This window comes from Dipodomys spectabilis, unplaced genomic scaffold (assembly GCF_019054845.1).
Source record: "Dipodomys spectabilis isolate Male_0828 unplaced genomic scaffold, ASM1905484v1 ptg000141l, whole genome shotgun sequence".
Taxonomy (NCBI): Eukaryota; Metazoa; Chordata; class Mammalia; order Rodentia; family Heteromyidae; genus Dipodomys; species Dipodomys spectabilis.
Window position 1 is genome coordinate 9,863,861 of NW_024870818.1, and position 24,555 is coordinate 9,888,415.

At 35.6% G+C, this 24,555-nt stretch overlaps 1 protein-coding gene across 3 annotated transcripts in view; it reads left to right on the forward strand.

The window, feature by feature from the left end:
• Ppp4r3b (protein phosphatase 4 regulatory subunit 3B) overlaps window positions 1-24,555 on the forward strand; it is a 47,044-nt gene that overhangs the window by 16,141 nt on the left and 6,348 nt on the right. The window contains exons 4-14 of one of the 3 annotated variants that reach the window (XM_042691186.1): window positions 1,982-2,605; window positions 7,172-7,249; window positions 8,785-8,901; window positions 10,012-10,128; window positions 11,055-11,186; window positions 12,907-13,009; window positions 15,624-15,665; window positions 17,430-17,588; window positions 19,834-20,003; window positions 21,911-22,050; window positions 22,930-23,093. In XM_042691186.1, the coding sequence (XP_042547120.1) occupies window positions 1,982-2,605; window positions 7,172-7,249; window positions 8,785-8,901; window positions 10,012-10,128; window positions 11,055-11,186; window positions 12,907-13,009; window positions 15,624-15,665; window positions 17,430-17,588; window positions 19,834-20,003; window positions 21,911-22,050; window positions 22,930-23,093 (1,846 nt within the window). Of the gene's footprint in view, window positions 1-1,981; window positions 2,606-7,171; window positions 7,250-8,784; window positions 8,902-10,011; window positions 10,129-11,054; window positions 11,187-12,906; window positions 13,010-15,623; window positions 15,666-17,429; window positions 17,589-19,833; window positions 20,004-21,699; window positions 21,870-21,910; window positions 22,051-22,908; window positions 23,094-24,555 lie in introns of those variants that run through there. The other 2 variants (XM_042691184.1, XM_042691187.1) reach the window with 2 other exon arrangements.

Below are 24,555 nucleotides of genomic sequence, written 5' to 3' on the forward strand. Positions count from 1 at the left end.
GCCTGAAATTTGAAGGAGCTAGTGTGGGTTAGGCAAATAACTAATCTGTTCTATAAAGCCATCACATTTTTCTATTAATTTGATTACTCATTTCTTTCCTTGATCTATTGCAGTATGTACCATATAGTAAGTTGGTACAGAACACTTTGGCATAGAAATGAGCCAACAATTGACCAAATCCAGTTCTTCCTTGGACTAGTCATGTTTCGTTCATTTGTCTTTTTCAGAGAGAAGGAAGGTTGGTTGGTTGGGTTTTTGTGTCTTGTGTCTCAGTACTATGGCTTAAACTCAGAGCCTCAAACTCTTGGTCTGCTTTTTCTGCTCAAAACTTGGGCCACACCTCCAGTTAGAGCTCTTGTTGCTGGTTAATGGAAATAATAGTCTTATGGATTTGTCTGTCTCAGCTGGCTTCTAATTGTAATACTCACCCAGCACTAACCATAGCCACCAGCACTCAGCAAAGGCCAATTGTTTTCTGTTGGTGTTAAATCCTCAAGAAGCTTTATTGAAATTTCCCAGTACATTTGACCATCATTATCAATATAAAATTTTTGTTCAATAGAAGGAAGTGAATCAATACCATGGTTTTACCATATCATAGTATTGATAATAGGTATAACCTGAAAAATAAATACTGGTATTTTGTAAGACTTCTACTCAGACATTTTAAGTCTAATGCTTCACATTGTATGACAAAATGTTCCCCAGAGCAATGTCATTCCTCAAAGTTTACAGCCTCTCATGCCCTAGTCCATTCTGAGACAGTAAAATAAACATGATTTCACTCTTCTAAGCATCTGATATAAGTGTTCACATTGTATGTCCTTTGTTTTATTACCCATGTGTTTGTTCTTGTGACCACTATACTATTTTCACTTTTGGAAGGGTTATTTAAGTTCCTAGGCAACTTAATCTACTAGGATTAATTCAGTTTTTACTGCAAAAATCAATCATTTATTTTGTAATATTTGTTACTGCTGAATATACATTGAGTTTATTCTAACTACTGTGTGGTATTCTAGAGAACTGTAAACTATGTTTTATTTTTCAACTCTAGATTGAGTTGGTTTTTCTCTATTTTATCAATTATTAGTTATTTTATCAATAATGTGTCCAGTTTGAGACAGCAGGGAACTCTGCTCCTGAGGCCCTCTTAGTCACTAAACTGATAGAATTAATGTTAATGTTTCTAAGCTCATTGCACAATGGGAAAAAAGGACGGCATACCAAGAACTCTGGCTTTTAACAGTTCCATACAAAAATTATAGATCTTGGGCTGGGAAGGTGGCTCAGTGGTAGAGCGCTTGCCTTGCATGCCTGAGGCCCTGGGTTCGATTCCTCAGCACCACATAAGCAAAAAGAAAAAAGCCGGAAGTGGCTCTGTGGCTCAAGTGGTAGAGTGCTAGCCTTGAGCTGAAGAGCTGAGGGACAGCGCCCAGGCCCAGAGTTCAGGCCCCATGACCGGACCCAAAAAAAAAAAACAAAAAATTATAGATCTTTTTTGTTTACAAAATATTTCATGTAAGTAATTTCACTGAGGCAAAGAACTCATTTCAAAGGGGACAGAACCAGAAATAAGTTGACTGGCATGCTTATGGCATGAATGACAGAAACAATGATTTGGGGGTAGAAACAGAAGTGTAACCTTCCACCAAATTCAAATTTGTTAGATATAGTGGTGGAATTATTAAACAGTTACTCAATATTCTTACCTGATTTGCATGACTGACTGTAGGTCTGCTTCAGATCAGCTGATTGGTTAATTTGAAGTTATAATTTGGAAATTTGCAGGTGAAATATCTATAATCATTACTTAATACTAAAATAACTGACTCTAAGCTTGGTATATGGCAGCCCCACCAACACATTTAATTAACAGTGACTATATTACTACTGTTCATTCAATTTTTATCAGTTAATTTATTTCCAGCATGTTGAGTTTTTTGTATTCTGAGATTACCAGCTATACTTTGTTTCAAAGGTTCAAGGTAAAGACCCATCAGTAGAAGTCACCCAAGACCTCATTGATGAATCTGAAGAAGAGCGATTTGAAGAAATGCCTGAAACTAGTCATCTGATTGACCTGCCCACCTGTGAACTCAATAAACTTGAAGAGATTGCTGACTTAGTTACCTCAGTTCTTTCCTCACCTATCCGTAGGGAAAAGCTGGCATTAGCCTTGGAAAATGAAGGCTATATTAAAAAACTACTGCAGCTGTTCCAAGCTTGTGAGAACCTAGAAAACACTGAAGGTTTACACCATCTATATGAAATTTTTAGAGGAATATTGTTCCTAAATAAGGCAACTCTTTTTGAGGTGATGTTTTCTGATGAGTGTATCATGGATGTTGTGGGATGCCTTGAATATGACCCTGCTTTGGCTCAGCCAAAAAGACATAGAGAATTCTTGACCAAAACTGCAAAGTTTAAAGAGGTTATACCAATAACAGACTCTGAACTAAGACAAAAAATACATCAGACTTACAGGGTACAATATATTCAGGACATCATTTTGCCTACACCATCTGTTTTTGAAGAGAATTTTCTTTCTACTCTAACATCTTTTATTTTCTTCAACAAAGTTGAGATCGTCAGCATGTTGCAGGTAAGCTTCACAATTCTGTTCCATAATACTTTGATCTAGTGTTCAAAATGATTTATTTATTTTAAAATTGTACTGTGAAGCATAGAAAATGTAACTTCATTTACTGCTTTATTCCTCTTTCGTGGTACTGGGGTTGAACTCAGAATCTTGTGTTTTCTAGGCAGGCTGTCTACCACTTCAGCCATGCTAGTACTTTTTGTGTTTATCATTTTCAAGATGGGGTCATGCTTTTTGCCTAGGCCATGATCCTAATTTTGCTGAGATAATAGGTGTGCTCCACTATGTCTAGCCATTGGTTAAGATGAGCCTCAATTGAAATTTTAATTACAATAGAGTTGTCAGTTTTTCATTATTCACCAGTAATGGATGTAAAAGGAGTTAAGTATATGCATTAGGTTGGTTCCTTTTATGAAACATGGGGCTTTGTCAGTCTGATGCAGGGTCTTGCTACATGGTCCCTACTGGCCTCAAACTTACAACCATCCAACCTACTCAGCCTCTCAAGTGCTAGATGCACCATCACATCCAGCTTTTTCTTTTTTAACCATGCTCTGTATTCTAGGATGTTATTTTACTTAATAATAGCAAAACAATTGCAGTCTCAAGCCATTATGATAAATTAGTCATGTTCTAGTTAATATAAAGGATCCAGTGTCAGACTGTCAATGGTAGCTTTCACATGACTGTTCTTCACTCTTTTTGTTGGTCATGGGGCTTGAACTCTAGGCCTAGGCGCTGTCCCTCAGCTCTTTTGCTCAAGGGAAGCACTCTACTACTTAAGCCACAGTGCCACTTCTGGTTTTCTGGTGGTTTTATTGGAGATAAGAGTCTCACGGGCTTTCCTGCCTAGGCTGGCTTTGAACCACAATCCTGAGATCTCAGCCTCCTGAGTAGCTAGGATTACAGGCATGAGCTACTGGCACCCGGTTTTCTTCACACTTTTTTTTTTATAACTAGCTTTTTTAACTTTCTTTTTTGTGCCAATCCTAGGGCTTGAACTTAGGGCTGTCCCTGGGCTTTTTTGCTCAAGTCTAGCAATTTAACACTTGGGCCACAGTCTCATACTTTGCTCTCAAGGCTTGCTTCGAACTGCAGTTCTTAGAACTCAGCCCCTGGAGTAGCTAGGATTACAGGCAGGAGCCTGTTGTTTGTTTCTAAATCTATAATCATAAGTCATAAATATGTTTTATATTTGAATAAATTATACAAACTAAATCATAAATATTTGAAACAATTTGTGTTAATGTATAAACAAAAATGTGTATGAGAGCTGTAATATAAATCAAGAACAACTTTAAAAAAATATTTTCTAGTACTTGAGATGCATTTTTTTTAATCAGCCAAACACTGTAAGCTAAATTATATTTTCAAAAATATACAAGAAGGAAAGAAATTAAGGTAATGACCAATTGCCAACTACTCAGCGAAAAGCCAGAAGTAGAACTGTGACTCAAGTTATAATGTGCTGGCCTTGAGTAAAAAAACTAAGCGATAATACTCAAGACAGAGTTCAGACCCATAACTAACACCAAATCCAAAACCAACAGGTGTCGATGGCTCATTTCCTAAATGGCTCATTTCTACCAATTCTGTGTAGAAATTTTTGGCTAGGTTTTAGGTGTTTCCAGACATTCTTCTCTCCATATGACATGCATACCTCTGGATTGTAAGATGAATTTAATATACTGTCACATGACTGAGGTAAGTGAAAATTTACACATTTTATCTATCTGGACTAAAATAAGGTAGAGCAAAATCATAAAATGTACATGGGAATAGTTATCCTAACCATATACCTAATTTCAAATTGAGCAACTGTGCTTAGAATTAAGAAATAAATATTTGTTAATATTTTTGTGCTGGAGGTTGAGCTCAGGGGCTCAACTCTTGCTTGGCTTTTTTTCCCCTCAAGGTGAGGGCTCTACCATGTGAGTTGCCTCTACTTCCAGCAATTTGCTGGTTAATTATTGATGAGTCCCATTTTGGGGCTGGGACTTTGGCTTAGTGGTAGAGTGCTTGCCTAGCATGCATGAAGCCCTGGGTTCGATTCCTCAATACCACATACACAGAAAAAGCTAGAAGTGACGCTGTGTCTTAAGTGGTAGAGTGCTAACCTTGAGCAAAAGAAGTTCACGCACAGTGCCCAGACCCTGAGTTCAAGCCCCAGGACTGGCAAAAAAAAAAAAAAAGAGTACCAGGTGTCTCCATGGGCTAGCTTTGAACTGCAATCCTCAGATCTCAGCCTCCAGAGTTAGCTAGGCTTATAGATGTGTAATCACCACAGCCATACTTTGCAAAAATGAATTCTTAAAATCCAATAAAAGAGGCTCAGACCTGTAATCCTAGCTACTCAGGAGACTGAGATCTGAGGATCGCGGTTCAAAGCCAGACGGGGCAGGAAAGTCCATGAGACTCTTATCTCCAATAAACCACCAGAAAACCGGAGTGGTGCTGTGGCTCAGTTATTAGAGCACTTGCCTTGAGCTGAAGAGCTGAGGGACAGCACCCAGGCTCAGGAGTTCAAGCCCCATGACTGACCACCCCTCACACCCTCCCCCCCCCAAAAAAAACACCAAGTAAAATGTGGTTATTTCCATCTAGACAGCTATAAGGTATATGTTTTTTAAGACATCACACATTCTATCTAACTTAAAGGAAACCTATGAGGAATAGTTGTTCTTTTTTTAAAATTTGTTGCTCTCTTAATTTTTTAATTATCTTCAGTTTTACAAAGGAGTTGCCATTCAGCAAAGCAATTTATGAATACAATGCATATTGATCACTTGCTTATTTTAAAGCTGGAAGTGGTGCTGTGGCTCAAGTGGTGGAATACCTGGCCTTGAACAAAAAGCAGCTAACGGTCTATACCCTGGCCCTGAGTTCAAGACCCAGGATTGGCAAAAAAAAAAAAAAAGAAGAAGAAATTTCTAATTTCATTTACTAATTGAATATGTAAAATATTTAAATCTTGTGGTTTTTTTTTTTTTTAAAAAAAAAGCTGTTATGTGATTCTTAGTTCATACAATATTTTGAAGGACTCATATACAGGACTTAATATATTTAATCTTGTAATTTGGTAGACAGAGTTTTTGTTTTTTTGCCAGTACTGGTTCTCGGCCTGGGTTCTGTCCCTGAGCTTCTTTTGCTCAAGGCAGGGTGCTCTAACACTTTTACTTGAGCTATAACACCACTTCCTGTTTTAAGAATCTCACAGTTGCTTGTAGGCTGGCTTCAAACCGCAATCCTCAGATCTTAGCCTCCTGAGAGGTGTGAGCAACCAGTGCACAGCTGTATATGAAGTTCTTGTCTGCAGAATCTGTGTTACTGTTACTGGTAGTCCTAGGCTACTAAGAGGCTAGTCCATCTATAAATACTGAATTCTGCAAGAAAAAATTTAAGTGGAAAATTGTATTTAGCATGGAGTTGACATTTTTTCCTCTGAAAAACTTAATCTTTTAATCAGGAAAGGATGAAGATTTAGAAATGTGGGAAAAATTATAAAATTTTTAAAGATTTGATCATGGGAAACATGTACTTCCTCCTGAAAGTATTTGGGAAAAGTGGTTGAAAGGACAAATAAAAAATCACCTATACATTATGATCCTTTATATCCATAGTTCATAAGGTCCAAAAGGCAAATGAGGTAAATAAGAAAAAAAAATGCCACTGAGTCCAACTAATGAAAAGGTTTATTTCTCAGTGTTTATCTTTGAGTAGCACCTATTTAATGTCCAGTGGGAGCACTGGACATACTTACATACTTTTCTATAATTACACCTAGTGGTTTCCTTCATGGATTTTTTTTTTTTTTGCGGGGGGGGGGGGGGGGGGAGTTGGTAATGGGGCTTGAACTCTGGGCCTGGGTGCTGTCCCTGGGCTCTTCAGCTCAAGGCAAGCACTCTACCACTTGAGCTACAGCACCACTTCCGATTTTCTGGTGGTTTATTGGAGATAAGAGTTTCACGGACTTTCCTGCCCGGACTGGCTTTGAACCGCGATCCTCAGATCTCAGCCTCCTGAGTAGCTAGGATTACAGTCCTGAGTAGCTAGGATTACAGGCGTGAGCCACCAGCGCCTGGCTTCTTCATGGATTTTTTTTGTTGTTTTGTAGTACTGGGATTTAAAGATCAGGACTTTGAACTTTCTAAAAGACAAGAATTCTACCAGTTGAGCCATGCCTCCATCCTGCTTTTTGTTGATTATTTAGACTTTCCATGCTAGCTTTGAATCTCTATCCTCTTGATCTCAGCCTCCTGAGAACCTCAGATTAAAGGTTTTTTGTTTATTGGAAGAGTTTTGGACAGTACTAGAGTTTGAACTCAACTTTGCATAGTGGGCATTCAAGCTGCCACTTGAGCTATGTCTCCGGCCCTCAATCATCAGTTCTTTATAGGGAGGTTTAATTATATGTTTATGTATTACTAGATAATAATATAATCAAATTTTGGGAAATGACAGCATAAATATAACCTGTATATTTGTTTTATGAAGAAAATGTTACTGAATTTTAATCTTTAAGTGAATATAACTTCAAATGTTGATTAAAAATTTATAATTCTTATGCAGGAAGATGAGAAGTTTTTGTCTGAAGTTTTTGCACAATTAACAGATGAGGCTACGGATGATGATAAAAGGCGTGAATTGGTAAACTGTTGTCTTTCTAAAAATTGTTTTTGTTTTTAGAAAGCTCTTACAATGTTCTGAGATGTGTGTGCCCATTTCCATGAGGGAATTTGAATGGCTTATAAATCCCGAAATCAGATAGAGGGCTTATATAAAGACAGATTTATAAACTCATACATAGTTGTAGGTACTTACATAACAAAGATGCTTTTTAAAAAGACTTAAAGAAATGCTTCTTACATGGATGAGAAATTGTTTATTAGAAATTTTTTAGTGTGTTTAACTTTTTCTAAGATATAAATCATATTAGAGAAGAGAATAGTGATAATTGGTACCAAATGTTTCCTCATTTCCTCAAACAGATTTGGAAGTTTATAAACTAATGAAAAATTGCTGACTTAAAATGATGCAAGCCATATGTGATGTAGTTATTAAGAACCTACTCAGTTTTCTGATTTGCAAAATGAGTGTTTTAAACTAGAGAATTTTTTATATTCTAATTCTTAGAATTGTGTCATTGTCACAGAGACTTTGGGGGGGGGCGGGAAGTAAGGTCCTTTCCTGGTGCTTGAACTTGGCCTGGGTGCTGTCCCTGAGCTGATCTTTTTTTCAAGGCTAGTGCTCTACCACTTGAGCCACAGTGTCACTTCCAGCTTTTTCTGAGTAGTTTATTGGAAATGAGTCTCACAGACTTTCCTGTCCATCCTGGCTTCAAGCCATGATCCTCAGATCTCAGCCTCCTGAGTAGCTAGGATTATAGGCATAAGCCACCTGCACCCAGCTACAGCCACATTTTATTACAAGATTTCTGTGCACTATGCTGCATTTCAAGAGAATCAGTGTTGAGGAATAATGTAGAATTCACTTTTAATGAGGTATTGGTATCTTTTGTTTTTAAAGTGACTATTTTTTATCATCATACCTCAGCCTCCTGTGTACTGGGATTATAAATAGGCACCGCCACTCATGGTGCTAGTGTTTCAGGTTTAGTTTTTTTGTTTTGTTTTTGTTTTAACTTGGGTTTTGTGCATATACTGGATTGAAATCAGGGCCCAGGCATGTCCCTTAGCTTTTCCATTCAAATAGTGCTGTGCCACTTGGGCTTATAGCTCTACTTCCTGCTTTTTGTGGATAAATTGGAGATAAGAGTCTCCCAGACTTTCCTGCCTGAACTAGGTTCAGGCTAGATCTGATCCTCAAATCTCAGCCTCCTAAGTAGCTAGAATTACAGGCATGAGCCTCCAGCACCAGCTTTGGAACTAGTTTTTAATAACAGTTTTCTGGCTTAATATGATATTCAGTGTAAATTTTGAGGAGGCAACATAGTATGAAAAGACAAGATCCTTTAGAAGGGTAAATTCCAGAGTTTCAGGTAATATTGTGTGTTTCCAGTTCATGGAGTTCATTTTGATAAATAATAATTTTATATTAGCAGAGGCACATAGGAATTGTACCTTTGTGTTCCTTTCCTAAGATTATCCTCCTTTGGTCTCACTGTGTGTGAATGCCTAAAGTTCTGTATGTTTATTTTCTAACTATAATTTTTAATATTATAGGTTAATTTTTTCAAGGAATTTTGTGCATTTTCTCAGACATTGCAACCTCAAAACAGGGATGCATTTTTCAAAACTTTGGCAAAATTAGGAATTCTTCCTGCTCTTGAAATTGTAATGGTAATTATGTCTTCTCGTACTTTTAAAATTGTAAATTTGTGATAGATTTATAATGTGGGTGGGATAATAATGGAATTCATTTTCTTAGTTTATTATTCACTTGATACTGGATTTTACCACAAAAATTTCAGTTGTCAGTTATACTAATTTGTCATGTCAATATGTAACATTTGTCTATAACATGGCTTTAGGTGAATAAAAATCTAATTTTTTAAAGACTGTGAGGATATTGTGATTTATTGAAACCAATAAAATTTTAAGTGGAGTAAAGATGGATCTCATGGCTACTGTTGCAATATGGTTTTTAGATTTCAGTTATATGAGTTTTATCCATTGGTATATACTGTCTGAAAATTTAAAATGAGATATTTTTAGGGTATTTATTTCTTGTTTCTATTCATTATTCTCTTATGCTAATTTTTCTTTTTCTTCAACTTCCCCCTGCCTCCGCATCCTAAGTGTTGCTATTAGAGGCATGCCCACCACACTCAGTTCTGTGACAGTTCTTAGATTTAAATTCTCCAAAAATTTATTTGTAAATTATTTTTTTAAAAAATTTTTATTTATTTTTTGTCGTGAAAATATTGTACAGAGGGGTTACAATTACATGGGCAAGATAATGAGTACATTTCTTATCAAGCATTGTAGCCTCCTCCTTTGTTTCCCCTTCCCATCCCTTCCCAGCCTCTCCCCGCCCCCTGTGAAATATTTCTATATGTACAAAACAGCAGAAACTTATTTGCAAGCTATCCCAAAATCTTAATAAAAACAAAGGAACAGATATTTTACATTTTGTATGCATATATGTTTATATGTAGTCTAGTATTCAGGGTCTTGAACTTAACAGGCAAACACTTTATGAGCCATGACCCTCAACTGAAGAGATAACATATTTTGGTTATAGTATATTTTGTTCTTTTGTTATTAGGGATATCAATCCTAGGGCATTTTACAGGCTAGGAAAGCTCAAGATAATGATGAGCAAGATCCTCACATCAATTCAATAGCTTAATCCAAAAATTTGAGAATACATGGATTTGGAAAAAGGGGGGGATTGCAGTAATAGTTTTTGTTAACTATATCTGAATAACTTAGCTTTCCTTTTATCAGGGCATGGATGATTTGCAAGTTAGATCAGCTGCTACAGATATATTTTCTTATCTGGTAGAATTTAGTCCATCTATGGTTCGAGAATTTGTAATGCAAGAAGCCCAGCAGAGTGATGATGTAAGTAATAATACTGTTGTTCTTTGTAAATTGCCTGTGATATGGTGTTTGTAAATAATATTGTTTGAAAAAATCGTCATCAAAATTATGGAATGTAAAATTCTGATCAGTTGTGATATGAACAAGCTCAGTGTAAGTAACAGTTGATTTATTGGAAAAAAAAACAACTTGCAGGACACCATTATAATCAATAAATCCATTATACAGTTGTGTTTGGTTGGTTTTGTTTCTTTGGTGGATACCAAACCCAGGGTTTTTATACATGAGCAAGTACTCTGCCACTGGCCTACATCCTCAGCCTGAGCTACAAAAGAATTTTATATGTAGAGGCCAAGAAAAATCTGGTGTTTAGAACCAAATGATACTTGGTCTTGCTTGTCTAACACTCTAAATGTAAGCCTGAAGGTCCAACCTAAAATGATAATCTGTTAGAAGCTCCAGTGAAAGTGTCACCGATGATTTCTCTCTTCCACTTCCCTATAAGCTGGTTTGGGGTAGGTAAAGAGAGAATGTTTATTTATTTTTTTGAACTTTGAAAAAATTGGAATGAAGCCGGGCGCTGGTGGCTCACGCCTGTAATCCTAGCTACTCAGGAGGCTGAGATTTGAGGATCGCGGTTCAAAGCCAGCCCGGGCAGGAGAGACCGTGAGACTCCTATCTCCAATAAAACACCAGAAAACCGGAAGTGGCGCTGTAGCTCAAGTGGTAGAGCGCTCGCCTTGAGCTGAAGAGCTGAGGGACAGTGCTCAGGCCCAGAGTTTAAGCCCCATGACCGACCAAAAAAAGAAAAAAAGAAAAAATTGGAATGAAAATGTTTAAGCTCTTCTATTCTGTTTTTTTTTCTATATATGATTCTGATTTTTTTTTCATTTGGTGTTTGTTTTATTATATCCAAAACAATTTCTAATAGAAATGTTTTCTTATAGGATATCCTTCTTATTAATGTAGTAATCGAACAAATGATCTGTGACTCTGATCCTGAACTAGGAGGTGCAGTCCAGTTAATGGGACTTCTTCGAACTTTAATTGACCCGGAGAACATGCTGGCTACAAGTAATGTAAGAAATTACTCTGAGATAAAAAATGTTTCTGTCTAGTCAGGTTTATAATAAAGTTTTGAGAAGCAAATTTATTCAACCAGCATTAGTATTCCTGCATTGAATCATACGACACTAAATGCAGACTGTACAAATTGTATTTTTGATGGTGGTGGTGGTGGCGGTCATAGGGCTCTAAACTCTGGACTTGGGCACTGTCCCTGCACTCTTCAGCTCAAGGCAAGCGCTCTACCACTTGAGCCACAGAGCCACTTCCAGTTTTCTGGTGGTTAATTGGAGATAAGAGTCTCACAGACTTTCCTGTCTGCCACGCTTTGAACCGTGATCCTCATATCTCAGCCTCCTGAGTAGCTAGAATTACACACGTGAGCCACCGATTCCCGGTTTTCTTTCTTTCTTTTTCTTTTTCTTTCTTTCTTTTTTTTTTTTGAGAGAGAGAGAGATAGTTTTTAGTAGTAGGGTTTGAATTCAGGGCCTCTGATTACTAGGCAGGCACACTACCGCTTAAGGCCTACATAAAACTTTTTTGCTTTTGGTATTTTTTAGATATTCCACATTTATGCCCAGGACTGGTCTAAAATCAAAACATCCCAATCACTGCCTCTTGGGTAGCTAAGATTACAGATATCTGCCATCACACTCAGCCTTCTTAAAACCCTAATAAAATATTGGAAATTTCTACATATGGCCCTTGACCTCTGTAAATTAACTTCCAAAAAATTTATATGTAGCAGTATGAATATGTTAACATTACTGAACTCTATGCTTTAAAGTGAGCATAAAATGAAAGTTCTTAACTATAGTCATAAAAGAGTTTGATTCCAGTATATTAGTAATGGTTATCTCAGTAAAATTCCTTACAGAAGCTGGATACTGGTTGGCCCACATCTATAATCCTAGCTACTCAAGAGGTTAGATCTGAGGATCACAGTTCAAAGCCAGCTCTGGCAGGAAAGTCTGAGACTCTTATCTCTAATTAACCACCATAAAACCAGAAGGGCACTGGGACTCAAAGTCATAGCTAGCCTTTAGTGAAAAAGCCCAGGCCCTGAGTTCAAACCCCCACCACCAACAAAAAACAAATAATTTCTTACAAAGAAATGTTCACATTATTTTTCAATTGTTACTAATTTGCTTGTAGGATTGTATAACTAAAAAAAAAAAAAAAGCATTACTTTCTAAATTTCCAAAATCTAAATTTTAAAATTTATAGAACAAATTAAAATTTCATTTTTCTATCTAATGGTCTAGTAATTATTCAAATTCAGATAGGTAGCAAAATCTGGGATTCCAAACTTCATAAACAGTTAACTTGGCATTACATATTACATAGCCTGATTGTTTGGGGGGTGGGGTGTTGGAAAAAAACTCAGTGAGGGAAGGGGTGACATTGATTGGCTCTTCATCGCATTTTTGATTACCACCATCTTCAAAATAATCTTCTTGTAAATATCCTTGGCAAAATATTTTATGATGCTATCTGATCTTTTCCTTGCTTTCATTTTTATTTAATATACAATAGAAAATAGGCAATTTGCATTTCTGAAGAAAAAGTGAATATATTTAAATTTCTCCTTTCATAGTATATAGCTAGATTTTTGTTTTCACAATAAGATAAGGTACCTGTTTTTCATTTATGACATACAATACTAATTCTTGAGGATGCTTTTTTAACTTAGAAGACAATAAAGTATTCTTTAAAATTTCTTATTTGGTTTAGAAAACGGAAAAGAGTGAGTTTCTAAATTTCTTCTACAACCATTGTATGCATGTCCTCACTGCACCACTTTTGACCAATACTTCAGAAGACAAAGGTGAAAAGGGTAGGTTTTCATCCTTGTGCCTTCATTATTTCTGTTTTTAAAAATGTGAAATAATACTAAAAGTAAGGCTTTCTCCATGGTGCTTTATATGACTATTGCAGATTTGAGACTATTACCAGTCATGCTATTTCTTGTTTCTGAATATAAACACCTACCAATATATAGAAGGCTTTTTCTTATATTCAGTAATTAAATTTTATATATTTTATTGCATTCATTACACTAGTAATTTATGAGCTGTAAATTTTACTTCAAGTTTATTGAAGTGAAATGGTTGCCTAATGTTATTTTTGAAGCATTCTGAACATACTCCTCCAGATAGCCATAGTTGTATATCTAATTATTAAATAATTTTTAAGTGGTATTTTGCTATATTCAACTTTGCCATATATAATAACTCTGTTAAATTTTATCAGTTTGCAGTGTTTGTATTATCATAATCCATGCTTAAACAAGTGACTGAAAAATATACAACTCACTTGGTGAAATCAGAAATGTGGGAGCATACTAGAACATTAGCTACTATCTGAAAATGTTGATAATCAAGAGAAACTAAGGCAGTACGTATGAAACTAATGTTGTGATGTAGGCATGCACACCTGTATAATATCAATTTTTTTGTGATTATATATATACTCTGAGGAGTGTTTTTACATTTGAATGGCCAGCAAAGGAGTGTTACTGCATTATTCCTGGTCAGAAAACCAAGTGTATTCGTATGCTAGACTATGGTACATCAGTTAAAATAATTGAATTTCAATGTATTAACTTAAAATATTTTTGAAAATATACAGTTGAGTAGATACAGAAGCATCTTCCAATAGATTTTATTGAAGAATGATTCCATTTATAATACATCATGTTTAATGTTCATTTTAAAATACTTCCAGCATATACAAGTATGTAGATAATTGTATAATAGACATTTATACTCCTCTGGCTCTATTAAATCTAACTTGCCTACTTCTTTATTTAATTTACTTATTGCCAGTCCTGGAGCTTAAACTCAGGGCCTGGGCACTGTCCCTGAGCTTCTTTTTGCTCAAGGCTAGCACTCTACCATTGAGCCACAGCTCCACTTCCGGTTTTCTGGTGGTTAATTAGAAATAAAAGTCTCATGGACTTTTCCTGCCCAGGCTGGCTTTGAACCACAATCCTCAGATCTCAGCCTCCTGGGTAGCAGGCATGACTCACTCGCACCCAACCCTAAATTTTTTTTTTTCGGGGGGGGGGGGGGGTTCCGGTCGTGGGGCCTGAACTCTGGGCCTGGGTGCCTGTCCCTCAGCTCAAGGCTAGTGCTCTACCACTTGAGCCACAGTGCCACTTCCAGCTTTTTTCTTTCTGCTTATGTGGTGCTGAGGAATCGAACCCAGGGCCTCATGCATGCAAAGCAAGCGCTGTACCACTGAGCCACCTTCCCAGCCCCTCAACCCTAAAATTTTTAATTAAAAAAAATACATAGCTTTGTACTTTTTTACAATAACATTCCCACCTTATATATCCTATGCTCTTCCCTGGCATCACTTTAAAGTATTCCAAATCTGCAGTCTTGTATAGTATTTCTTACATCAATGAATATTCTGCAGTTTAGCCTGCTTCTAATATAACATTTATTTCTAGATTTTTTTGCTATTAACACATGATGTTCTGATGCATAGTTTTGTATTTCCCTATGAAGATATGCCTATATGTGCCATGGGATATGTACCTGGAAATTTTCTTAGTAATTTTATTGCTTATCAAAAACCATATGGCCAGATGCCAGTGGCTCATGCCTGTAATCCTAGCTACTCTGGAGATTAAGATCTGAGTTCAAAGCCAGATTGAGCAGGAAAGTTCATGAAACTCTTAACTCCAATGAACTTCTAAACAGTCAAAAAGCGGAACTGTGTGGCAAGTGGTAGAGTACTAGCCTTGAGCACAAAAGCTCAGGGACAGTGCACAGGCCCTGAGTTTAAACCCCAGGACTGGCACAAAAAAAGATGAATTGTAAGTAACTATGATAATTAAACAAGGAAAACTTCTGGAATTATTTGAGTATTGAAAGTGATAGAGTGGATAACTGAAATATATGTAAAAATGTGTGGAAATGTAATGATGAAATCCTCGTCTTTGTAATTAGTATAAGGTAATTTTAAAATAATAGTTTCCTTAGAAAACATTATTGATGTATTTTGAAGTTTTAAAAATTCCTGTATGTTTTGCTTCAAATATGCTATTCAAAGACATACACTAATTGTTGAATAATAAATAGGAAAACTGTAAAAGATGTATCAAAGTATTAGTAGTCCCTGTATTAGTATTCCTTGAACACAGGGAATATTGATTTGTTTTCTAAAATAAAATAGGAAGCATGTGTACTGAGTCAGATAAAAATTTTCTTATCAAATTTCAAAAAAACGTATCAGTCTTCTAATTATAATCTCACTTATATTTATTCCACATCTATACCCAGTTCCATAAAAGAATACAAATAGTTGTATCATACTTGACCACAGTAACCACCTCTTAATGATGTTATGAAGGTGAAAGAAGACTGACAACGTATTTTATGTATTATAAACTATTAGGGAGATGTGTAAGATAACTGAAATAGTTTAATTTTTTTTATTAGATGATATAGATGGATCTAACAAAAACAACACAATTTGTCCTGGTAAGTATAAATTCTTTTTCTGTAAATTTATAGCTTGTTTTCTGACATTGTTTCTAGGCATCATTGTCTGTAAATTGAGGATTTGGAGGGTGTTTTTTGAGACAGTGTCTGGAGGTGCAGTTCATGTTAACTTCAAACAATGATCTTCTTGTCTCTACCCTCCCAAATGTTGCAATTACAAGTGTGTACCACTACACTTGGCTTTTTAACTTTTTAAATCTAACAAGCTAAGATCTGTTAGGAACTTAATGACATGTCAGTTTATAACAAACATTACACATAGTATTCTTAAATCCAAGTCATAACTCTGTTCCTCTGCTTACCAGGTACAGGCCTGACGATGTAGGCACCTAGTTTAATGTTTTTTCTATCCATCTCATCAAATCTCTGGGGAACTGATTTCAGTTTCTTTATGGTTTAATATTTCCTTCCCGAACGCATTTATAATAGAGGGTGTTTGTCCATATAACTCCTTAATCACATTAAAATTTGATGTTCAAGCAGCAGTTCAAAATTGTTTCATGAATTATTTCCAGTGGCTCACATCTAAAATCCTAGCTACTTAGGAGGCCTAGATCTGGAGGTTTGAAGCTTAAAGCCAACTTGGGCACAAAAGTTAATGAGACTCCATCCAATTAACCAGGAAAATGCCAAACTGGAGGCATGGCTCAAGTGATTAAAAAAAAAATAGCTATGAGTGAAAAAGTGAAATGAAAGCTGAAGTCCCTGAGTTCAAGTCCCAGTACAAGCACACAAATCCTTTTCATGGACCAAAACTTTTTGGGGGAGTGTGGGTAGTCTATTTCAATTGGCCAGTGGATATCATAAATTTATGTTTAAAATTATTTTGAACACAATTCTTTTTTTTTTTTTTTTTTGCTGTCCCTCAGCTCTTCAGCTCAAGGCTAGCGCTCTACCACTTGAGCTACAGCGCCACTTCCAGTTTTCTGGTGGTTTATTGAAGATAAGAGTTTCATGGACTTTTTTGCCTGGGCTGGCTTTGAACTGCAATCCTCAGATCTCAGCCACCAGTACCTGGCAAACACAGTATTTTTTACTTGACACTGAAAATAGCCAACAATATAATTTGCTTGATGTGTTTAAAAGAAAACATGTTAGTTCTTCAAGAAATTTAAATGATCCCCTTTAGACAAAAACTGGGACATAGTTTCTCTTTACTATGGGATGCTTTATATAAATGAACTAATAATTAATAATAAACATTTAGGAAACAGAAACCAAAAAACTCAATGAAATGATGGTTGTTTATCACATGTATAGATTTACATTTAGCTTTTCTTATTACTAATTTTTTTTTTTTTGGTCGGTCATGGGGCTTGAACTCTGGGCCTGGGAGCTGTCCCTCAGTTCTTCAGCTCAAGGCAAGAGCTCTACCACTTGAGCCACAGTGCCACTTCCAGTTTTCTGGTGGTTTTTATTGGAGATAAGAGTCTCACGGATTTTCCTTCCCTGCCCATGCTGGATTTGAACCACAATCCTCAGATTTCAGCCTCTTGAGTAGCTAGGATGACAGGAGTGAGACACCGGCACCTGGTTATTACTAAGTTTTTATACAAATAAAATTCTTAAACGGTAGTAGGTAACTGATAACACATCACATGCTCAATAAAATAATAAAAATCTACAGTCTTTTAAATTGCTATCAAAAGTAGGAAATACAATTTAACTTATGCTCTAGAATATTATGTTGTATTCTGTGGTGTATTGCAGTATTTATATTAATGAAATGACTTTCTTTTGTAGATAATTACCAAACAGCACAGCTACTTGCCTTAATTTTAGAGTTACTCACCTTTTGTGTGGAACATCACACATACCACATAAAAAACTATATCATGAACAAGGACTTGCTTAGAAGAGTCTTAGTCTTGATGAATTCAAAGCACACTTTCCTGGCCTTGTGTAAGTAATAAATTTAAATGAACATTCTTGTAAAATTATTTAAGAAACAGCATTTTTAGCACAGATGAAAAGTGAAGTTGCCTTTTTAGCTGTATGTATGTTATTAAAATTATGAAAAATCCTACTTGTTTTTCCTTTTTTTTAAATTGTGAAAATACCATATAGAGGGGTTAGAATTACATGGGCAAGATAATGAGTACATTTCTTATCAAGCATTGTTGCCTCCTTTGTTTCCCCTTCCTCCTTTTTGTTTCTTAAAGGGCAGAAGGAATCTTTTATAGTGGTTCCTCCACCCACATACACATTTAGAGTTCAGAATCAGTTAGCCAAACTTGCGTGCATTGGCAGCATTTTGCTAGTAGAATCTGTTTTCTTCTGTTTTCCATCTTCTTCATCAGACTGTCATTAATTCGTAACTTTCAATCTCCATTCATTCATTGCTCACCCTGGGGCTTGAACTCAGGTCTGGGCACTGTTCCTGAGCTGCTTTGACTCCAGGGTAGCACTTTTATCACCTGAGTCATAGTGCCACTCTGGCTCTTTCTGAGTACTTTATTGCAGATAAGAGTCTCACAGAGTTTCTTGTGCAGGCTGGCCTCAAACAACAGCCCTCAGATCTCAGCCTCCTGAATAGTTACAATTAGAAGCATGAGCCACCAGCACCTGGCCTCTCCTTTTATTTTTATGGCCTTCTATAGCCAGTGTTAATTGCCTACAATATTTCTGGTGATAGTTTGTTTTACGGATTTATATTTGGGGCGGTACCAGGGTTGGAACTCAGTGCCTTCATGTTTGCTAATGAATAAAACCATATTTTTCCCACAGAATTAAAATAACACTTTGGTTATATAGTAAGATAACAGATATACTTGTCTGGTATTTCTGAACTGTCTATTCTTTAATGTCATCAGGTGAAATGATGGCTGTGCTTATTCTTGCATCATTACATAGTATTTCTGTTATAAGGGTAAAGCTTACTGAGTCCTAGCATTCTCACTTTTCTCTTCCATCATAATTTGGTTATTTTAATTATGTGTTCTTATAAATTCAATTAAAATAATTTTATTCTGGGTGCCTGTGACTCATACCTATAGTCCTAGCTACTGGAGAGACTGATATTGAAGAGATTGAGGTTCAAGGCCACCCTGTGCAATATAAATTAAATATCTCACTGAAGAGCTGCTCATGCTGGTGTGCTGCTATCAACCTAAGTACCAGGAAAGCCTGCACATGGGCAATCTCAAAAATACAGAGCAAAAATCTGGGCTACATAGTAAGCCCAAGGCCCTAAGGTCAAAAACCCCAGTACCTCTCCCAAAAAAAATCCTTCAGTGCATCTTGATTAAAATTAATTTTGGAAGCATTGATATTTTCTCGGCAGGTTGACTGTAGAGTTCTCCTTTAATGTACATGATTTTCCAGTATTTATATTTTTTCAGGATTTTTTTTTAATTGTGAAAATATCGTACAGAGGGGTTACAATTAATTGGGCAAGATAATGAGTACATTTTTTTTATCAAGCATTGTTGCCTCCTCCTTTGTTTCCCCTTCCCATTCCTTCCCAGCTCCCCCCTCCATCCCCCCTTCCCCCCCCATTCAGGATTCTTATCTTGAAAAAATATAAATACTGGAAAAGCAGTGTTCTTGTAACTAACTTTGTGGGCCCATCAATTCATTTACCAGTAGTATATGAATATATTGTCTCACATTTTTGTCATTACTTATTACTTTATAAGTAAATTACTTCTTCTGAAACAAAATCAGAAAATCAGTATAGCACTTCTTTCCACACTTGTTTGGTGTCACAGTTAATATACATTTGTACCTTAAATGGCTGGTAAGAGGTACAACTTCCTTTAATGACCCCCTCCATCCTTGAGCAGTGTTGAAATAAGAGATTAACCTAGGAATCGGAATCCTTGGCTTAGTGGTATCTATGGAATAAGTCTAAACTACATGGGAAAGATACAAGTTAAATCAGCAAGATAAAAATATTAAATTTACCACAATCCTTTGTGTTTCATAAGAATGTTAACAGTATTGCTAAATTTATTAAGGAGTAAAAGTTTTTTTGTTTTTTTTTTTTGGTGCCTATGATAGGGCTTGAACGCAGAGTATCCACTGCTGACTGAGCTGTCTTCACTACATCCATCAGTTCTGCATTTATACAGTTATGGCAAGATACATATAAAATAATTAATACTGGTTTATTCATTGGCTTATTCTTTGTATTATTTTTAATTAGGTGCTCTTCGTTTTATGAGGCGGATAATTGGCCTTAAAGATGAATTTTATAATCGTTACATCACCAAGGGAAATCTTTTTGAGCCAGTTATAAATGCTCTTCTGGATAATGGAACTCGGTACAATCTGTTAAATTCAGCTGTTATTGAATTGTTTGAATTTATAAGAGTGGTAAGTTTATACTGAAGACCTATGTAATTACATGCACAATTATATGTAAGATAAAGAGCTATATGAAAAGGATTATATGTAAAGGTAAATTAGTTACATATAAGTAATTTTTTCATTCTCATTTTCTCCTGACTTTATTTAACATGTTTTAGAAACTATGTCTAATAAGCTGAAATGTTAACTATCAGTCACTTTTATATTCGTATTTTCCACAGTTAAACAGTTTAGGTATACTAGTATTGTTCTTTTTGGAGTTGGTACTGAGGATCAAAACAGGGTCCTAATACATGGTAGTCAAATACTCTTACAACTGAACCACACCCTGGTCCCATATTTTAGATTGTGAGAAATCTAAACATGCAATTTTTATTTCTTTTAACCCATATTACCTCAGTTTTCTTATAAGGATAATAAAAATAACTAGGAAGATTGAAAAATAATTCCTTTGATAGACCTTGCTATAAGATGCATGAAAGGTATGGAATCCTGAAATTTTAAGTGGAAGAGACCAGAAAGTTAGATGCACAATTCCAGCTACCTTATTTTTATTAGTTGAGGAAATCAAAACACTCAAATGATTCATTATCCTATTTACAAGCATTCAAATTTATTCCCAATAGGCAATAAAAAAAAACTTGTCATAAGAATTAGGATAAAATCAAACTTTTCTAGTTATTTCTTTTGTTTCATTCTCATTTTTTGTTTCACTTTCTAGTTTTGTCTTTTACAAGTCAAATTTATAATCATTACTTGCTATTCTCATATGAAGATTGCTTGGCTGACTAGATTGTTTTCCTAAGGGGGTCACCTATAAGAATATAGCCTTTTCAAAGGATGAAAAGGTAGAAGTATGTCTTTAATCTTAGAAAAGAAGAATCAAACCAGGTTCCAGTGATTCATGCCTGTAAACCTAGCTACTCAGGAAGCTGAGATCTAAAAATTGGCATCTTAAGCCAGCCCAGGCAAGAAAGTCCATGAGAGTCTTCTGATTAACTACCACAAGTCAGAAGTAGAGCTGTAAATGAAGAACATTGTTAATAAGCTCAGTTAGCATCTTCATCCAGGTTCATAATACAATGTTCTAATGAATCAAAACTTTATAGGTTATAAACATTTTATTTCTGTATTTTTTACTTTGAAATTTTAGTGAGATACTGATAAAAATAAATTGTAAATTTCATGAATGTCCCTATTCTTTTGATTGAATCTACATTTCTCTAAAAATAAATTTGAAAGTTTGAATGCATTGAATCCCAAAAGTTAACCTGACTTTTTTCCATGTACCTCAGTATACTGCAGGAATAGGTAGGTTTCAGATCTGTATATGTAATATATTCAAAAGAATCTGTTGTTTATTTAGATATAGCATTTCATTTTGTTAGCAGTTAAACCAGTAATTCTTTTAAGTAGTGCATGTTGAAAATAGAATTGTAACATCTGCCCTTTAACAAGCTGTGTGCTCTGGATCAAATCATCCAACCTTTTAGAACCTCAATTTGAGATTTTGCTTTGTTGTTTTGTGGGTTTTTTTGCAGGGAAGTGTTGGTTTTGTTTTTAGTAAAATGGGTATAATACAACTTCATAGAATTGTCAGTTAAATGAAATTACATGTAAAACTGCTTTTTAAGATGCTATATGAATGACAAAGATAGAAGACATAAACTAAATCTATTTACTTTTCAAATGTTCTTTATAGTCCCACAAAAGGGCTCCAGTGAATTGCTTCTCCTTTTTTCCAAGTTTTCTGTGGAGTTCTGGCATGTATAAAGAAACTAGGACATTTATTTTTGGAAGGTGATTTTGAAAAATGTTTTTTTGATCAGCTTTGGAACTATAAAAATTTTTAAATTTTTTTCCCGTAACAAGCATTGTACTGTGTTTGAAATATAAATTTTGTGCTTATACAGGAAGATATCAAGTCTCTTACTTCACACATAGTTGAAAACTTTTATAAAGCACTTGAATCAATTGAATATGTTCAGACATTCAAAGGATTGAAGACTAAATATGAACAAGAAAAAGACAGACAAAATCAAAAACTGAACAGGTATTGTTTATTGTATTTGTAGCCTACAAAATTGACTCCACAATTGCCCATAGTTTGAATCTTGTATGTGAAGTTTACCAATAATTTTCTATCAATAGATAGATAGCACAGTATTCTGTAAGGAGGTAGGTCATTTGACCTACTCAAATCCATTATATGATGAATACTATGTGGTTACTGAAGGTGAACTTTTAGTTTACAGCATCCAAAATTATTTTGGAGAGTTCTCAGGATGTTTTATGCCATGATATACAATATACTTTTGGCATCCAATTATATGGTTCCAAGGAGACTACTAATTTACTTAGACCATGCATATTCCAAATGGAATAGGTGACATTATTGTCACACCAAACTGCTCACTAAACATTAGATCTTATTTCGTACTTGATTCAAACACTGAAGATGCTTAATTCATTTTTCTTATAATGCTGCCCAACTTCCACTAAATCAAATCTAAAATTTTCACTTTCTCATTTAAGCATATTGAATGCCATTTTTAGCTTGGAAAATTGCCTTTTCTCTTGCTTTTTATGGGGCATATTTTCACAAAATTAGGGGCAAGGAAACACTCAGCTGATCACATAATATAAATACAAGGGAAAATAATACAGGATTGACTGGGACCGTCTTTAACATTCACTAAGTTATGCAATACAAAAGTTTTGGTTTGAGATTTCTTTCTTTTTTCTCTTTTTAATGTACATGGTCAGAACCTCATGAAATAAAGCCATAAATAAGATGGACTTATTATATACATAGTTAAAATTACTTCAGCTCTTAGCTACACATCTTTTTCCCTTAAATATAATCTGATCATGAAAGCATTACTCAGTATTTGTGATATATTTCTTACAGTGTACCATCTATATTGCGTAGTAACAGATTTCGCAGAGATGCAAAGACTTTGGAAGAAGATGAAGAAATGTGGTTTAATGAAGATGAAGAGGAGGAAGGAAAAGTGGTTGTGGCACCAGCTGAAAAATCTAAGCCAGAAGATGATTTCCCAGATAGCTATGAAAAATTTATGGAGACTAAAAAAGGTATGAAATTCTGAATTTTTGTATAGTACCTCCTCTTAGTACAATGAATATTCAGTTCTTCAAGAAGGTTAGTCGTAGTTTACATAACATGAAGGACCTGAATTTTGTGCCTTACGTAGAAATTTTGTTTGTTTTGAGTCAAGGTTTGTCTGTAGCCCTCACTGGCCTTAAACTTTGAATCCTCCAGCTTCAGCCTGCCAAGTGCTGGGATTTACACTATGCACTGCCATACCCAAACTCTTACTTAGAAATTTCATTGGGGGGGGGGGGGGGAGAAATTTCATTGAGTACTTAAACTTCGATTTACTTTGTATGAAAATCCCACTGTGAATTTTTATTTCTGTTATACTGGAGATTTCTGTTACTAAATGTGAGAGTTGCGTTCCGTTATTATTAACAGACTATATAGATCTGTAAAAACCTTATATAGTACTTTATCTGTACTTTGTAACAGATAAAGTAACCTCAGGGAAGTAACTTTGTGAGCCTGGGTGCTTACAAAGTGGATCACAATTTGAAGCCAGACTGGGCAGACATGTCTGTGAATACCTTATCGTAAAACAAGCAAAGAGTTTTCAGTAGATGTGTGGAAAAAGCCAACTGAGAATATTAGCCCTTAAGTTCAGCATTTAGCGTGCACCCCCCAAAAAAAGTAACTCAGTGTTTTGACAATTTAAAGCTTACAAAAGTTGCATAAAGACATAATAATTAGGAAAACCAATTTTAAATTTACCATGTTTTCAAATGTATTTTTTTTCTTAAATTAAGCTCTTTATGACCTGTGTAATTAACATTTTTGTAATTCTGTCCTGCAAATAACAAAATTTCATATGTTGTTGGGCAGCAAAGATGGCGCTGAGAGGGAGTTGAGTGGACAGAGCCCAAATTTACTGTAGAGCACATGGGCAGCAAAGATGGCACTGAGAGAGAGTAGAGTGGGCAGAGCCCAGTTCACTTGACGTTCAGTTCGTAACCAGCCCGTGAAAGCTTAGGTGCATGATAGGGTGTGACCTTGACAGTGATTGGTTCCTCTTCCTCCCCTGCCATGCCACCCGCCCTTTTTGGCTTTTAAAAGGGTTGCTCTCTTAATAAACGAGTTTTCTACCTTCTGGGGAAAAAAATATTTGTATGTTGTAAACCGGGCACAGAGGCTCATGCCTATAATCCTAGCTACTCACCTGGAGGATGATGGTTCACACAGCCCAGGCAGACAAGTCAAGACTCTTACCTCCAGTTAACAAGCAAAACGTTTCGTGTATATTATTAGCAATTTATTTGTTGTAACCAAAAGAATTTCTTGGACTTGAACTTAGAGCTTTGTGTTCTTGCTTGGCTTTTTTTCCACGTGGCTTTTTCTGCTCACAGCTGATATTCTTACCACTTGATCCTTGTCTCCACCCTAGCTTTTTCCTAGTTAACTGGAGATAGAGTCTTGAATAGTAAGTATGATTGGTTTGAACCT